This window comes from Dendrobates tinctorius, unplaced genomic scaffold (assembly GCF_039654945.1).
Source record: "Dendrobates tinctorius isolate UK_male_01 unplaced genomic scaffold, ASM3965494v1 ptg000020l, whole genome shotgun sequence".
Lineage (NCBI taxonomy): Eukaryota > Metazoa > Chordata > Amphibia > Anura > Dendrobatidae > Dendrobates > Dendrobates tinctorius.
This window is the reverse complement of record NW_027361688.1, coordinates 18992897-19012091: the sequence shown is the minus strand read 5'-3', so window position 1 is coordinate 19012091 and position 19195 is coordinate 18992897. Positions and strand designations below refer to the sequence as shown.

Below are 19195 nucleotides of genomic sequence, written 5' to 3'. Positions count from 1 at the left end.
CGCCGCGCTCCCCGCACACACCCCGGTCCGCCGTGCTCCCCGCACACACCTCGGTCCGCCGTGCTCCCGCACACCCCCCCGGTCCTCTGTGCTCCCCGCACACCCCCCCGGTCCTCCGTGCTCCCTGAACACCCCCCGGTCCGCCGTGCTCCCCGCACACACCTCGGTCCGCCGTGCTCCCCGCACACCCCCCCCCGGTCCTCCGTGCTCCCCGAACACCCCCCGGTCCGCCGTGCTCCCCGCACACACCTCGGTCCGCCGTGCTCCCCGCACACCCCCCCCGGTCCTCCTTGCTCCCCGCACCCCCCCCCGGTCCTCCGTGCTCCCCGAACACCCCCCGGTCCGCCGTGCTCCCCGCACACCCCCCCCGGTCCTCCGTGCTCCCCGAACACCCCCCGGTCCGCCCTGCTCCCCGAACACACCCCCGGTCCTCCGTTCTCCCCGCACACCCCCCCGGTCCTCCGTGCTCCCCGCACAACCCCCGGTCCGCCGTGTTCCCCCCACCCCCCCGGTCCGCCGTGCTCCCCGCTCACATCTCTGCCAGTCTCTATCCCCGCCGCTCACTGACATTCCACCTCTTGTCACTGCCGCCTCCCCATTGGCCGGAGCAGTGTTGTCCCCTCGCGCAGGCCCCGCCCCCGGACCCCAGCCCCGCCTCCGTCAGCCTCCTCTCGCCGCTCTGTGTGATGCAGTGCAGAGAGCTCCGCTCTGGGGGGAGATAACGCAGTCACATCGGACTTCGGAGCATTTTTTTTCCCTTTTTTCTTGGATCCAGAAGAATCTTGCATCTTGGCTTTTTTTTATTTCCCTTCAAGGGGTGTCATCCCTTTAAGAGAAACATCTGCATCGGTGGCTCCTCTTTTTCGTTTCCCCTGGTGCAGTATGAAGTGCAGTTATGGCAAGAAGAGGTAAGACAGCTGTGAGGACTCTGGAAGATTTGACCCTGGATTCTGGTTATGGTGGTGCTGCTGATTCCATCAGGTCTTCCAACTTGTCCCTGTGTTCCGATTCTCACCCGGTCGCTTACGCCCATGGAGGACACTGCTGGCTACTAACTGACTCCATGCACAGTAGACACAACAGCTTTGACACGGTCAATACTGTCCTGGCTGAAGAGTCGGAGGTCCTGGACTGCTCAGGACAGTGCTCCAGGCTGCCTGACCTTGAGGAAGTCCCCTGGAGCCTTGAGGAGGTAGAAGCCCTCCTGAAGAAGGAGCAGATCCTGACCACCACCGCCAACGCCGGCCGAGATGTCCTCTCCAAGTTGTCCACCCTGGTCAGCCGCTCTCTCGTAAGGATCGCCAAAGAGGCTCAACGCCTGAGCCTAAGATTTGCCAAATGCACCAAGTACGAGATCCAAAGCGCCATGGAGATCGTCCTGGCTTGGTCGCTATCGTCCGGTTGCACGGCGTCGACCCTTAGCGCCCTGTCCCTCTACAACATGAGCACCGGGGACAGACTCAGTCGGGGCAAGTCGTTGCGCTGCGGCTTGACTTTTTCCGTCGGCAAGTTCTACCGGTGGATGGTGGACAGTAGGGTGGCCCTCAGGATCCACGAACACTCCGCCATCTACCTGACCGCCTGCGTGGAGACCCTCTTCAAAGAAATCTACAAGAGGGTCTTGGCCATACCTCGCCCCGAAAAGGAGAACGAGGCGCCGAACTTTACCGCAGAATCCCTAGAACAGGCGATCAACAACGATTCGGAGCTATGGGGTCTTCTCCAACCTTTCCAGCACCTTATATGCGGTAAAAATGCCAGTGGTGAGTAGTAGCGAGTCTATAGGGGGTCTCGTTGATATTCCAGGTGCCTTCAACCCAAGCGTGGCATTTAAAGGGTTACACCGCTTTCACCGACGGATGATCTCATTTTATTTGGTCGTTACCTGTGATCGGTGCCTTTTTTTTAATTACGGGATTATGGCCAGTCGCATCCTGTAATAGACCACCCCCAGGAATCCGGCACATCTGCATGCGTCAGGATGGATGTAAACCCCCCCCCATGCCCCAGTAGTCACTGCAGGTGGTGACACACCTGTATAGAGAATGGATGCCCCCCTCCCCCTCCATTCCCAGTGCCCACTGGTTTTATTATGGCGTTACCAATAGTCAATCAATTCTCCGCTTCCCACCTGATCGATGATTGCACTGGTTTGGAGTGGGGGTCTGCAGCGCGGGGGGCTGCTCATGCAGGCTGGATGCTGATGGTCTCGGGGATGTGTACTCACATTGGCACAGTGAATGCAGGCGGACACCATGCTCCCCAGGCTTTTTTTTCGGTGGCGTGCTCTCACAGGCAGATTGTATGCTGCACACATTCGTAGGTGTCTCACACTGGGTGTCTCGTCTGCGGGGAATGAATGGCATTCTTTATCCGTGCTGTCGCCACCGCCGCTCTGTGTCGCTGATGTTTGTTATGTCGATTGACGTAGAACCTGTAGGTAAATGTACAATATATACTGTATACATATAGGCAGTGCGGAGATATGCTGCCATATGGTGACGGGAAATGTACAAACACAGTCTGTGGGCATCTACCTATACACACATTCCACCCGGCGCACACACAGCCTGTGTACACACACATACATCCTCTGTACACACATGTACATCCTGTGTACACACACATCACAGTGTACACACACACGTATCCTCTGTACACACATACATCCTGTGTACACACATATACATCCTCTGTACACACACATCACAGTGTACACACACACATATCCTCTGTACACACATACATCCTGTGTACACACACGTACATTAGGGACTACACACAGATACATCACGGTGTACACACATATACATCCTCCGTACACACACATGTACATCCTGTGTACACACATATACATCCTCTGTACACACACATCACAGTGTACACACACACATATCCTCTGTACACACATACATCCTGTGTACACACATATACATCCTCTGTACACACACATCACAGTGTACACACACACATATCCTCTGTACACACATACATCCTGTGTACACACACGTACATTAGGGACTACACACAGATACATCACGGTGTACACACATATACATCCTCTGTACACACACATGTACATCCTGTGTACATACATATATATACAGCCTGTGTACACACACATACATCCTCTGTACACACATGTACATCCTGTGTACACACACATCACAGTGTACACACACACGTATCCTCTGTACACACATACATCCTGTGTACACACATATACATCCTCTGTACACACACATCACAGTGTACACACACACATATCCTCTGTACACACATACATCCTGTGTACACACACGTACATTAGGGACTACACACAGATACATCACGGTGTACACACATATACATCCTCTGTACACACACATGTACATCCTGTGTACATACATATATATACATCCTCTGTACACACACATGTACATCCTGTGTACATACATATATATACATCCTCTGTACACACACATGTACATCCTGTGTACATACATATATATACATCCTCTGTACACACACATGTACATCCTGTGTACATACATATACATCCTCTGTACACACTCGTACATTAGGGACTACACATAGATACATCACAGTATACACACATATACATCCTCTACACACATACATCACGGTGTACACACACATACATCAGGGAGTACACACACATACAACCCTGTACACACATACAGTACATCCTCTGTACACACACTTACATCCTGTTTACATGCACATATATCAAGGTGTACACAATATGCATCCTCTTTACACACACACATACATCACGGTGTACACATACATAAATCCTCTGTACACACACTTACCTCTTGTGTAGACACACATACATCCTCTGTACACACACATACATCACGGTGTACACAAACATACATCAGGGACTACAGACACGCATACATCCCCTGTACACACATACATCCTGTGTACACACACATATATCAGGGTGTACACATATACATCCCCTGTATGTACACACACATACCTCCTGTGTAGACACACACATCCTCTGTGCGCACACAAATATAGCAGGGTGTACACACACATATATCCTGTGTAGATACACACACATTCTGTATACACACACATATATCAGCGTGTACAGACATACATCCTCTGTACATACAAATATATCAGGGTGTACACACACACATACAACCTGTGTACACATATACATATATCAGGATGTACACACATACATCGTCTGTACAGAAACATCCTCTCTACACATACACACATCCTGTGTACACACACACACATATATCAAGGTGTACACATACATCCTCTTTACAAACAGACACACATACATCCTCTGCACACACACATATATATCAAGGTGTACAGACTCAGACATCCTGTTCAGGCGCACACACACCCTGTGTACACACACATATATCAGGACATTAGGGTGTACACATCCTGTGCACACAGCTTCTCATACTCACAACCTGTGTACACACTCATACATCCTGTGCACAAATACATACATCTTTTTTACACGCACATACTTCCTGTGCACACACATGCGACCTAAGTACACCTGCATACATCTTGTGTGCACAGACATTCATTTTATGTACAAACACATAAAGCCTATGTGCACACACATACAACCTGTGTACACATATAAGTACACAAGCTGGGTAAACATACATACTTTGGGTAAACTCACACAAACACACAACCTGTGTACACACACCCATAAGAATTGTGTGTACAAAGGCACATACATCCTGTATATACACGCACACATACAATCTGTATACACACATATAACTATACATATATACCATGTGTACACATATACACACTCATACATGCTATGGGCAGACACACACTCACAAATATACCTTCACATACAAATATGCATTCTGTGTATACACAGACATCGACTTTATGTACACACACAGTCAAATATACTCTATGTACACACATACTCTAGGCACACACATATTCTATGTACACACACATACACTATGTACACACATACTCTATGTACACACATACTCTATGTACAGACATACTCTTATGTACACATATACTCTATGTACACACACATATACACACATATATGTACACACACATACATACTCTGTGTACACATATACTTGATGTACACACACATACTCTGTACACACACATACACAGATACTCTATGTACACACATACTCTGTGTACACACACACATACCCAATGTACACACATGCATACTCTATGCGCACACACGTATACTCACATACTCTGTGTACACACACATTTGCAGTCATTATCTGGCAGATCTCTATGGAACCTCACAAATATTTGCACAATGACAACCATAATACATTTACAACCATGAACATGACACACACAAGCACACAATGCACCAATGCGCCGGTGCAATGAGCGCTCGTGTAACACACACACTGCAGTATTTGTCCCCGTCAGTCACACATACAGCGCTGTGGTCGGTCACGGCTCGTGCAGTCACCGGCTGGGTGTCACGTCTGCTGCATCGATATGTGATATGTCACACACGTTATTGATGTTCCTGTTGCAGTGTTGGGTGGCAGCATTACCGTGTATGATGTCCTCCCCATGCCTGGGGTGCAGCCATATTTAATGACATCATCAATGGCGCTTATTTCGGGGAACGCGGTGGTGGTGGGGGCGATATTTAAGTACATAGGGTCATCCCTATGGACAGAGGTGGCCAAACTGGTGTAATAGCATATGACAATTATGGGATGGATCTTATTCCTGTCTTTACCCCTGTTTTATACTGTGCCCAGGTTGGGAATTTGTAAGCTAGCTTCACATTTTCTTGGGTCGTATGTGTGGAAGAAACCAGAAAGTCCACCAATGGCATCGCAGGATTGAAAGATTGAGCATGTTGGAGATCAACCTGCCCAATCCTTAGTTTTTAACTCCCGAGAGTCCAGCACTGTCAAAAGTGTCACCCCCTCTCTCTATGGCTGATGTGAGTTATAAGTGGCAGCTCTTAGGAAGTAGTCCGTTATAAGGGTGCCAAGTGGAAGCTAAGGAGAAAAGTCACAGCTGTTAACCGAAGAGCCGTAGCGTCAGACTTTGCAGCTGGTACTGAGCCTGGGTAAACGGGGTGGGGGTCTCACCTCTGGTTCACCCCCATCGTCTTTTAAAATAGGCACCGTCAAGTTATTCCCACATTCTATAACACTAGCTAGAGTAGGAACCGGTCAAGGGGTCACATTACCCTCCTACTCTACAAGAACCTGGACCAAACCCCAGCTCTACAAGTATGTATGTCTCTCCTCATTTCTCCTTAATGGTGACCTGTTATAAGGTCAAAAGTGGCCAGTTTTTGATAATGTTTTAGTCCCACGGCTCCCCTGATTATTCCGCTTTTTGTTTATTTTAAATCCGCCATACGGTTCCAGAGATACAGGCTTTGCAATTTACTGCTAATTTTGATCGTCTTGGGGGAGGTGTGGCTCACAGGATCCTCTGGGGCTCTTCATTTTTAATCTTGTGAGCCACACCCCTAGGTAAAGACCATAAAAAGTATCACTAAATAAAAAGGCCCATATCTCTGAAACCGTATGACGGATTTAATCCCTTCACAACCTATGACGTATAGATATGTCATAGGTCGCTTCACGCCCTTTCATGCTGGCTCTGGCTCTGAGCCCACATCCTTCCATCCTTCCCGGTACATGACAGCTGATCTGATTTGTTGTCATGTTCCTCTAACAGCCACGGGTGGAATCGTGATCCACCTGCGGCTGTTAACATGTTAAATGCCTCTGTCAGTCTTTGACAGCAGCATTTTGCTCGCACTTAACGGGAGCACATCACAAACCCTGCCCATCGACACCCCTGTTACATGATCGTGGGGCGCCGATGGGTTGGCATGACAGAATACCCTTTTTTTCCTGTTGTATATTATATGGTTAAATCAATAATGTCCTTCAAAAGTACAACTCGTCCCACAAAAAAAAAAGCCCTCACGTGGCCATATTGATGGAAAAAGAAAAAAGTTATGGCCCAGGGAAGAAGAGGAGCCAAAAACAAAACTCAAAATTGGAAAATCCCAAGGTTGTGAAGAGGTTGTAAAAAATAGTGCCCCCATTCCTCCACCATTTGATTATGACTTTAGTCTCCGTTGTTAGGACGCCATTGCTAACACTTGCCACTTGGGTCAATGGTGCCCACTTGACCTGTGGTCCACCCAATGATACACTTTTGTCATTTACTGTACTTGAGGGTCTATTCATTTTTGACGTCTGATATTTCTAAGAGAACGTCCATTGACCCCTGTATTTCAGCCCAATGACTACTGACCCTTGTTGAACATCTCCACGTACCTCCTACCATGATGTGTTTGCTGTTGATTTGTATTCTGTATGCTTTCACAGTTTTGAACACTATGGCTGCTGTACACTTTGTAGCTCCTAATTAGTGTAGGCGAGATATCATACATCATTCAGTTATAAGTTTGCGGTCTAATAATGGACGTCTCCTTCACGAGTTATCACCGAGTGGCGCAGGATCCATCTTTCAGGAATGCCTCTAGTTCTTGTCCATTAGTGTAAACATTGTGAGTTGTACTATTGGATGACTTTCTTGGGATCTTATCCTTATCTTGTCAAATTGAGGTTTTTGTTACTCTACTCTGGGTCAAAGGTGGATCTGGATTTTCTGAAATGTCGTTTCGAATCACATTGATGGGGAACAATTACAACGGTGAAGCCACTTCACTATGACATCACTAATGTCAGCTGTATTTGACGTCTCACCCAGCTTCCTGGTGTCCATTTTGAGCTATGGCATTTCTCAAGATAAAAAGGTCTAAAAGAGTAACGGTACCATGACCAGTTACTATATAGTCAGACCCTTTTACATAGGGCAAGGATGTATGTGCCATAGAGACAGACCATAACACCATAGGTACTGTAGGTTGGTAGCATGCATGGGGAGAGAGAAAATATCCAAAGGAACGTGGGAGATGGAGGCAAAGATAGGCAAACAAAGATCTCCTCCATCTGGTTTTTAGGGGTTTTGGTAGTTAGCCAACATCAGAAGTAGCACTGTTATAATCTTTGATATATACGTTACTGGTTTGGACCATTGGTAGGGTTTCAGCTCCCAAAAGGTTCTCATAAAATGAGAGCTAAGATGTTCTTCATAATAGACTAGGCCATGGTGGACATATCTTAGCAGGCTTTTGGGGAAAAGGAGAAAAGCGGCTCGGGTTAGGTTGTCGATCCCCTTCTTCTAAGAGTGATGAAAAGGAGGTAGACAAAAAAGACCCAGGTTCTTGTGTTGGGATGAGCTGGGGTTGGTCAATCTCAGGAGAAGACTCCATCTTTACTTTTCTGATAAAATCTTCTCAGCTCCTCTGCTCTCTGTCTTCTGTGTTGGCTTCTGAGAGACATGACCAAATATACAAATATCGTTCTATCTCATATACGTGGGTGAAATTTTATTAATATATGTTAGGTGTTGTTAGTCTGTTTTTTTATTCTTGGAACGTGCTGAAGGTGTTTATCACAGCCTCTTTGCTCCTCTGTCTTCTGAGGAACGTTAACGAGTGGCTCATTATGCAAATATTGTTCCATCTCATATTTGTGGATGATATATGTACCAAACTTTGATGGTTGTGTGCCAAGATGTTCTTCACTATAGAATAGGGCAACGTTAGACATATTTTACTTCTGGGGATACTGGAGAAAAGGGGTTCGGATTAGGTTCTGAAGCCCCTTCTACTATGAAAGATGAAAAGAAGGTGGACAAACGAGTTCTGGGTTCTTGACTTGGGATGGGCTGGGGTTACTGAACACCAAGGGAAGACCCCATTTTTACTTTTCCCGTAGGGCATTCTCAGCCCCTTTGTGTCTCTGTTATCTCAGGAAAAAGAGTGAATGGTTTAATATACAAATATTGTCCCATCTCAGATATTTGTATGGTGTTCCTGCCAATCTTCTGGAAGTTGTGTGCCAAGATGTTCTTCACACAATTATAGGTCGAGTGAGGACATATTTCAGTAGGCTTCAAGGTATGATAGAGAAAATGGTCTTGGATTAGGTTAATGGGTTGTCATGCTCCTTGATGCTATGAGAGATGAAAAGGAGGTGGACAAACAAGTTCTGGGTTCTTGTCATGGGATGGGCTGAGGTTGCTCAACACCAAAGAACTGGGAAGACCCCATTTTTTCTTTTCTGATAGGGTTTTCTCAGCTCCTTTGCTCTTTGTCTTCTGTGTAGGCTTCTTTCTGAGGGACATGGCTGAATGACTGAATATACAAATATCGTTCTATCTCTATCCCATATGTGTTTGTGACATTTTATTAATATATGTTAGCTATTGTCAGTCTCTACTAATCCAGATTTTTTCGTAGTCATGAGATTTGGGTAGTCATGAGGGACACTCTGCTAATGAATGGGGGTGTTAAGAAAAATTTTATTGAAGGTATGGAAAGCCCAGTGGGCACTGAAGAAGAAGTCCATAAAAAATAGAAGGAAAGTCCCATAACATCAAGAAATCTAGAAAATACTCAGTGTTCACACGTCCTGGCTGACCTGTTGAATGACACATGGGGCCATGAAGTTGAGGTCATGAGTCATAATCTGGTGTGGACTACATGTGGCCAGGCCATTGTTACGTGTGTGGGTGTCCCCGTGTAACGCGTGTTCACTTTATGACTATTTTAACTTGGAAACACCCAATAAAAGATGTAACAACTTCCTTTTTCTGTTGTCAGCATGTCATTCCGATAGATTTTTAGTTCCGATTAGGCAAAAAAAACCCCAAAAAAACAAAATCTGGTTCTCAGCCATCGACGCCGCAAATAAAGAAGGTCTGAAATGTCAGAATTCCAGGCTAAATATCTGATCAGAGTAACGTGCCTCAGACCCCTGCTACAGGCACGAAAGGAAGCATGTGGCCCCTGGCACTGGACCCGGCGAATGTAAGCATGTCAGTTCACCTCTAATCCCCCAATGCCCCAGGGCTTAGAGTGAGTGCACTGAGAGACTGCCAGGGAGCGCTCTCTTCTCCGCACATAGGGAACAGCTCTCACTGGGATTCTACATATGTTCCGGCAGTCTCCTGCGTGTAGAATAGTTTCAGTTCTACCTATCTATTATCTATCTTTCTATCTCTTTGCTCTCCTGTTTCGGCTCACGCATTACAAACATACTAAGGCTAATTGTCTTGCTCATGTGTGTGCCTGAGATAGGGAAATTATCATGTGTGTTTCCCCTGTGAACCGGGATCTATGTGAGTACATGCTGTCAGGAGCGCAGCAGAACATGTACTCACTATAGATAATTAGAAATAAAATGTATGTAGTTATTCGGAATATATTAGGAGAAGCTTCTGATGAATATAGACGTTTTTAACATTCTAAATATGCAAAAACTATATTTAAAGGGTTTACACCAAGATAGAAAGTTACCACCTATTTCCACGTTTAGTGATAACCAGGACCGGACTGGCCATCTGGCAATTCTGGCAATTGCTGGAAGGGCCTGTCTCTTCTTTGACTGCCTTGTCTGCTATGTTGTTAGCAGAACCTGTGTTCTCAAGACACGCATACTGTTAAGAGTTGTGACGGAGCACAAAGTCGCTGACTCCGTCACTTACCCCAGCAGACCACGGGTATCATTAGAAATATGGGTCTTCACATACCGTAAAAGAAACTGCACCACCAATAGACCACACCCCTTCCACTGAAGAAACTTTGGCAAGCTGTGGTTTCTAGGAGGAATCAGAAGATTTGATAGCTCTTCAGGGAGTCCAGGAGGTCTCTTCTTCTGTGAACCTTTGGACATGCCAGAAGAGTCGGCAAGTATGGGATGATTCCTTGTTTCACCCATAGCCACAACTCTTCTTCAGAAGAAACCTCCGGAAACTCTGCTTTCCAGGTTTCGGGAGGAATCAAGAGATTTGATAACTCTTTCGAGAGTATGGGATTATACCCCTTTTTGCCCCAATAGCTGCTCCACTTTTAGGTCACACCCCTTCCACTGAAGAAACGTCCAGAATCTCTGGTTTCTGAGAGGAGTCAACAGATTTGATAACTCTTCCGCGAGGTACCCCCTTCTAAGAGATTTTTCCCCCCTTTTACTCCCTAGTAGCCACGCCATTTAAGGCCACACTCCTTCCACATAAGAAAGCTCTGGAAGATCTGGTTTTTGGGAGGATGCAGGACATTTGATAACTCTTCTTGGAGTCTGAGAGGTATCTCTTTTCAGAAGCCTCAGGGACATTCCAGGAGAGTTGGCAAGTAAGGGATTATTCCCCCTTTTACACCCGTTATTCACACCCTTTTAGACAACACCCCTTCCACATAAGTGACCTTCAGAAGCTCTGGCTTCTGATAGGATGCAGACTAGATAACTAAGTTCTAGGAGTCTTTGAGGTATCTCCTTCTTTCAGGAGTCTCAGGGACATCCCACCCAGGAGTTTTGGGAAGTATGGGGTTATACCTTTTTTTTACCTAGTTATTCCCCTCTTAGGCCAGACCCCTAACACAAAAGAAACCTCCATAAACTCTTCTCTCCAGGAGATTTAGGTAGGATTTATGAGATTTGATAACTCTTCCGTAAGTGTGAGAGGTCTTACCTTCTTTCACAAGCCTTTTGAACATTCTAGGAGTGTTGTCAAGTATGAGATTTTCCCCCCCTTTTACAACCCCATTAGCTTTCCCCTTTTAGGCTACACCTCTTCCATACAGAAAAACCTCTGCAAGCTCTTTCCGGGAGGATTCAAGAGATTTGATAACTTTTCCCATGTGTGAAGTCTCCCCTTCTTTTGGGAGCCTTCTCTCTGGGACGTTTCAAGAGTGTTGGCAAGTATGGGATTTTCCTCCCTTTTGCAACCCCATTAGCCTACCCCTTTTAGGCTACACCCCTTCCATACAGAAAAACCTCTGCAAGCTCTTCTTTCCGGGAGGATTCAAGAGATTTGAAAACTTTTCCCATATGTGAAGTCTCCCCTTCTTTTGGGAGCCTTCTCTCTGGGACGTTTCAAGAGTGTTGGCAAGTATGGGATTTTCCTCCCTTTTGCAACGCCATTAGCCTACCCCTTTTAGGCTACACCCCTTCCATACAGAAAAAACGCTCTTCTTTCCTCCTCCAGGAGGATTCAAGAGATTTGATAACTTTTCCCGTAAGTTTGTGAAGTCTCCCCTTATTTTCTGAGCCTTCTCTCCGGGACGTTCCAAGAGTGTTGGCAAGTGTGGGATTTTTCCCCCCTTTTGCACCCGTTAGCTACCCCCTTTTAATACAACACCCCTTCCACATAAGAAACTTCCAGAATTTCTGGTAACTGGGAGGAGGCAGGAGATTTGATAACTCTTCTGGGAATTCAAAAAAAATCTATGACTACTAGACCGGGAAACCAAGGAGTCTCAGGGACATCCCAGGAGTTTTGCGAAGTATGGGGTTATACCTTTTTTACCTAGTTATTCCCCTCTTAGGCCACACCCCTAACACAAGAGAAACCTCCATAAACTCTTCTCTCCAGGAGATTTAGGTAGGATTTATGAGATTTGATAACTCTTCCGTAAGTGTGAGTGTCTTACCTTCTTTCACAAGCCTTTTGAACATTCTAGGAGAGTTGTCAAGTATGAAATTCCCCCCCCCCTTTTACAACCCAATTAGCTTCCCCCTTTTAGACTACACCCCTTCCATACAGAAAAACCAACGCAAGCTCTTCTTTCCGGGAGGATTCAAGAGATTTGATATCTTTTCCCATGTGTGAAGTCTCCCCTTATTTTGGGAGCCTTCTCTCTGGGACGTTTCAAGAGTGTTGGCAAGTATGGTATTTTCCTCCGTTTTGCAACCCCATTAAGCCTACCCCTTTTAGGCTACACCCCTTCCATACAGAAAAAACGCTCTTCTTTCCGCCTCCAGGAGGATTCAAGAGATTTGATAACTTTTCCCGTAAGTTTGTGAAGTCTCCCCTTCTTGTGGGAGCCTTCTCTCCGAGACGTTCCAAAAGTGTTGGCAAGTGTGGGATTTTTCCCCCCTTTTGCACCCGGTAGCCACCCCCTTTTAATACCACACCCCTTCCACATAAGAAACTTCCAGAATCTCTGGTAACTGGGAGGAGGCAGGAGATTTGATAACTCTTCTGGGAATTCAAAAAAAAATCTATGACTACTAGACCGGGAAACCAAGGAGTCTCAGGGACATCCCAGGAGTTTTGGGAAGTATGGGGTTATACCTTTTTTACCTAGTTATTCCCCTCTTAGGCCACACCCCTAACACAAGAGAAACCTCCATAAACTCTTCTCTCCAGGAGATTTAGGTAGGATTTATGAGATTTGATAACTATTCCGTAAGTGTGAGTGTCTTACCTTCTTTCACAAGCCTTTTGAACATTCTAGGAGAGTTGTCAAGTATGAAATTTCCCCCCCCCTTTTACAACCCCATTAGCTTCCCCCTTTTAGGCTACACCCCTTCCATACAGAAAAACCTCCGCAAGCTCTTCTTTCCGGGAGGATTCAAGAGATTTGATAACTTTTCCCATGTGTGAAGTCTCCCCTTATTTTGGGAGCCTTCTCTCTGGGACGTTTCAAGAGTGTTGGCAAGTATGGGATTTTCCTCCCTTTTGCAACCCCATTAGCCTACCCCTTTTAGGCTACACCCCTTCCCTACAGAAAAAATGCTCTTCTTTCCGCCTCCAGGAGGATTCAAGAGATTTGATACCTTTTCCCGTAAGTTTGTGAAGTCTCCCCTTCTTTTGGGAGCCTTCTCTCCGGGACGTTCCAAGAGTGTTGGCAAGTGTGGGATTTTTCCCCCCTTTTGCACCCGTTAGCCACCCCCTTTTAATACCACACCCCTTCCACATAAGAAACTTCCAGAATCTCTGGTAACTGGGAGGAGGCAGGAGATTTGATAACTCTTCTGGGAATTAAAAAAAAAAATCTATGACTACTAGACCGGGAAACCAAGCTGTCCGAAATCATTATCTATATGTGGTACGATAGCAGACGTACCCTATTGGAGTCTGCCGAACCCTGTCATCGAAAGAAAAAGGCCCATTTACAGATTTTACACTTATTCCCAAAATCTTACCATATAACCCGCCATAACCTAATGTGTCACCATAAATGATGCCATCATGTTGAAGATCATCGATATACCCTACAATAATGTGATTATTTATTCCAGAAGGAACTATGGCCCTCCAGATTTAGGGGCACTTTTGCTATTTTAAGGTTTGGTATATTTTAAATTTTCTGTAGATTTCATCCAATCGGTGACAGGATTTTGTTATATCCTTTATCTCTACTTGCTCGCTACTGACCGAGCTATGTGACCAGGACCCTTTAATTCCTATAAGGATAATAACTCTCTTTCCTCAGGCAGGCAACATTTTGACGCGTGACAAAGCTTTTCCTTTCTCACATGTTAATTCTGCCCCTATGGGTTTGTAGTAGCTCGAATTCTGGCAAAATTTCAGCACAATATTGTTCCCAGGCCGTGCTCCTTACATTGTCTCAGCTCAGAAACCACTCAAGTGATAACATTTCCCAGCGGAAGTGGCTTCATTTATTTTATTTCATTTTTTTTTTCATTTTTGCACTGCTTTATCTTTGTTCATCACATTCATTTTTACCAGTTTCAAAACCGTTTTTTTTCTAAATAATCAGATTAAACATTGTGTGTAAAACCGCAGCAAAATATTGAAGATGAAAAGATTAGTACCCCTAGAGCCCGTATCTTGTATTGCAAGTTCCTGCTAACCGCCACGATCAATGATCATGCTCAGTCCATGGCCTATAAACACCTATTTAAAAAAGAAAAAACCTAAAAATGTCCACTCTCCACCAAATTACGGATAAAGGAAGCTGAGATTTATGGGGCTGTTTGTAATCGTCTTTACACCGTAAAGATGGTTTGACCCTGTAGCGAGTCTGAAAAAGGCAAATTTTTTTTGTACAAAAGCAAAAATAAACTGCTAATATGAGTTTTCTAGTGCAAATTACCCAACAAACAGCACCTCAGATCTGAGCTTCTTTGATCGGTTCACTTCATACAGAACATCACAACTTCCTCAATGGCCAATCCTGGGTGCCGCAGATCTGCTCCTATTTAAGAAAAAAAAAAGTGTGACAAATGTACCAATACTTTTCTATGTTCACCTGTAACAATATTTTATTTTAGCTTTTTTTGGGTTATTTTCTTGTTATATCATTATTAAAATTTGAGAGTCCTCCGTGGTTGATACCTTTTATATCTTTTTTTATATACCTTTTATACCTGTTATATTATTATATCCATCAGACATCTGCTTTTCTGATGTAGAGAACCAAATCCCCTGCATAGACATAAAAGATAAATGGTAAAATTCTGGCTTCCTGTAGTCACCACTAGAGGGAGCTCGGGGGCTTTCTGCATACTGTTTTATTATTGAGTTCAATGTATTATGTGTATGCGGTAAGCTCGCAAATTCCCTCTGGTGGTGGCTGAGGATTCTACGAGTATGTTGAAGCTGTGGAAAAGTGTATCATTAATATCGGGTAAAAAAAAAAACATTAAAAAATTGTGTGCTTTTAATATTTTAGGCTAGAAAGTCAGAAAAAACATCAGGAAAACTTGGGACAGAATTCATCCACTATCTCAACCATTAAAAACTAACAGAACTGACCTCATGTGAGTAGAACTTTGAAGGGCTCCAACCGATTTCTTTCCGGCTGTTGCAAAACTATGGACATGATGGACATTGTAGTATCGCAACAGCTAGAGAGCCATGTATCGGAGATCTGTAGCAAGTGGTGATGGCAGGGTCACGAGTGTGTCACATCCTCCTGGCAGATTTGGGGTTAGAAGATCACTACTTATTGTGAATCGCAGATCTTCCATTTGGCCTGTGTGTTTGTGTTTCATATTAAATGGATTTGCTTTCGTTTGGTGCTGAAGAGGCTAACGACCCTTTCTGTGCTGGTCATAAACATGCAGCTCCATTTCAGCTGCTTCTGATCTGGTCATACCCTCTCCCTTTAAAACCTGGCCAGACCTTCTCTTCCTTGCCAGTGAAAGCTTTGCTTCCTAACTCCTCTTGGAGATGCTCTGCTGAATTGGAGATTGTTTTGTGCTGTTTTTGGGTGTTCCAAATTCTTTCCTCATTGTCCTATTCCCATTTGGTTGGTACATTCCTATCCTTCCCTTTGGTGAATGTTTTTTGTAGGTTTGTGGCTTTTCTGTTATCCCTGTCTGTCTTACGTGTTGATACTCATGCATATCTGTCCCAGGCCTGGGACAGCTTACAGAATAACAGGAGAACAGTAAGGCTGGTGGCCCAAACCTCCTCACCTTTAGTGGTACCTTTGGAAGCAGGGATAGTTAGGGCCCAACCACGAACAGGGTAATGATCATAAGGCATTGAACAGAACTTTGCAGAGCAGTTTTTTGGGGATGAATGGAAATTTTGGCGTGCATCTTACCGCTTTTGACCCCCCACCATGACTTTGCCTTAATTTCAGCTTGACAGTATACCTAATGGGAGATGGAGCATGACAACAGAACAGAACTCCGTTTCACGCAAGTATGTTGCGTGCGACTACCATGCTAATTTCTATTTTAATAAGCTTGCTGTCAGCTAACACTCGACCATGAAAAGTGTTCGGTATCCATGGTACTGTGGAGCTCGGGTTAAAGCATTGCTAACAATTAAATGGTTTTACAGGCGGTTATCTATTCTCCCTAAAATACACACGTTATAAAGCATTAGGGACACCGTGCAGTGAGCAAGTAAATGAAAGTGTATTTAATGCCTTACACAGTCCCGGAATTACCCCCTTGTGCTTTATCCGAGTGAAAAAAATGATGGCGATATTGGGAATATTTCTCATGCTGAAGCCTAGGTAATTGTTAATAAACTTTACAGATGGTGGAAGATGCGGGCACAGAAAAATGTGAAATTTTTCATGTGGAAGGTTTGATCTTTGACTGCATTAAGCCTTAATAATTGTCCTTATCGTACATTATATATCCATGTAAAGGGCATTTTTTTCATTCTTGTCTCCATTTTTACCGTCCATGCGTCATCCAGTTGGTAGAAAATGGGCAACACTTGGATGCCAGGGGTGCGCTGTCGATTTTATTTTTCACTTGACGGGGTGAGTTCTGTCTGCAAAGCAAACCACAGTAGGACATGTCGCCGACTAACAGCACCTAGACGACAAACGCTGACGTGTGAATAAGGCCTTAGTTCTCCACCACAAACAATTACTTAGCATGTAAAAAAAATTTGAATGTTTTTTTAGGTATTTTTACAATTTTTGAGGTTGTAGTTTTCTATATTAAGTCATTAGAAAATGTTGACTTATTTTTTATTATATGTTACACTGCCCTCCCCTATGTGTGGCCATATCTGCTACTGCAGCTTCGCACTATTTTCATGAATGTACCTAATCTATATTACGAGGGAGGGCCACAGATGAGAGATAGCTTCTGGGTCTGGTACAACATCTCCTGGGGGGGAAAAAAGGATCGGGAATGTTGAAATCTACCTATTTTTTTATTTAGTTTATCACTTGACCAGGATCAACCTTGGAGCCAAGTAACATGGTGTAAATGCCGCTGTTCTCCCGAATCCGGCGCTGTTTTTCTTTTGTTCCTGCGCCTCTCTGTTCCTGAGATACGGCCTCCTCTTCACTGTAGGTTTTTTATGAGCCAACTGGGCGCAGTTTCCAAGAATACGCCCACAGGGAAGTATTGAGGCACACGCCCACTTGCCTAAAAAAAAAATAACTGATTTACAAAAATGGAAAGAAGAGGCCATATCTCGGGAACGGAGAGGCGTAGGAACAAAAGAAAAACAACGCCGGATTCGGGAGAGCAGCGGCATTTACACCAGGTAAAAAAATATATATTTTTTTGTAATTTCAGTAAGCAGAGACCTTGAAAATGGCAGGAAATGCAAAGTATATAAGAAAGCTGAATAATTTCTCAGTGTACAACTAATAACATCTGTAAAATATGTTCACTCTTTTAGTGCAGGTACAACACTGTGGACCAGGGGAGTTATTTATTTATTTTTTTTTAAGGAATTCATGTGCCTCCCCACTTTTCATCCAAGAGCTATAAATTATTCCACCATTGCCTGTCATCACTGTTACCATGCACAGACACAAAGCAGCAGACTTCGGCTCTCTGGCCTTATGAAGTATTGGCTGTAGTAAAACGCCTTCTTATATTTCAGCAGTTTCTGTGTTGTATCAGGAGGCTGGCCCGGTGCCAAAATTGCTGTTTTTGATTTAGAACCTTTGGACTAGGTGTTCAGTGAAATGATAACTCCTGTTCTCCGTCCTGCCTGGATGGATATTGCGTAGTCTGTTATGCTTTCTCCTCCGAGCTGGGGCGTATTTGTCGTCTGTGTGTAACTTGACCCATGTAGGATGGTTTTCAGTATAATATGTTGGCATTCACCATCTGGTACGGAGATGAAAACAAGGGCAGGGTGAGAAGATCTAGGAAAGAAATGATCCCAAATGTGCCGTACATCGTGTGGGTAGGCCCTTCACAGCAGAGCATACATTGTGAACGAAAAACTGTGTGTTGTTTTGTTAAAGGGACCTGTCACTTGCCATAAATAAGTCATTTTTCTCGCCCTGGTGTTAATGCCGCTGTTCTCCTGAATCCGGCGTTGTTTTTCTTTTTTTCCTACGCCTTTCCGTTCCAGAGATACGGCCCTTTCTTCCCTGTATCTAAATCTAGTCTTATAAGACAAGTGGGTGTCTTCTTACATTTTTTTCTGTGGGCGTGTTGTTCAGGACCACACCCAGTTGTCTAAATAGACTCGATTTCCTTGTAGAGAAGAGGAGGCCGTATCTCAGGAACGGAAGGGCGTAGAAACGAAATAAAAATATCGTCGGATTCAGGAGAACAGTGGCATTTACACTAGGTAAAAAAAAATATGTTTATGGCAAGTGACATGTCTTCATTAAAAGCTGGGATTTTAAATTGGTGTCTCATTTTAAGGATAGGCCTTAAATATCCTTATTATTTTACAAAGCGGGGTTTGCCTTCTATTGGAGAGCCACAGCCCTTTCACTACTGTACCAGACACAGCGCCGCTCCTGTGTTTGTGTCTGGTACTACAGTTCATGCCAAACTTAGCGCGTGGGCTTGAACTGTAGTACCAGCCATGGCCACAAGTAGTGCTGTTGTTTCTAGTTCAGGATCTCCCAAGGAATAAAGGATCAGGCATGACCAGCTCG

General features: G+C 44.7%; 1 protein-coding gene across 2 annotated transcripts in view; it reads left to right on the top strand.

Moving 5' to 3' along the window:
- Positions 1 to 676: 676 nt before the first annotated feature.
- The window catches only part of ABTB3 (ankyrin repeat and BTB domain containing 3), a 197622-nt gene continuing 179103 nt past the window's right edge, over positions 677 to 19195 (top strand). For both annotated transcript variants that reach the window (XM_073567817.1, XM_073567816.1), the window contains exon 1: positions 677 to 1763. In XM_073567817.1, the coding sequence (XP_073423918.1) occupies positions 896 to 1763 (868 nt within the window). In that variant the 5' untranslated portion in view covers positions 677 to 895. The remainder of the gene's footprint in view (positions 1764 to 19195) is intronic.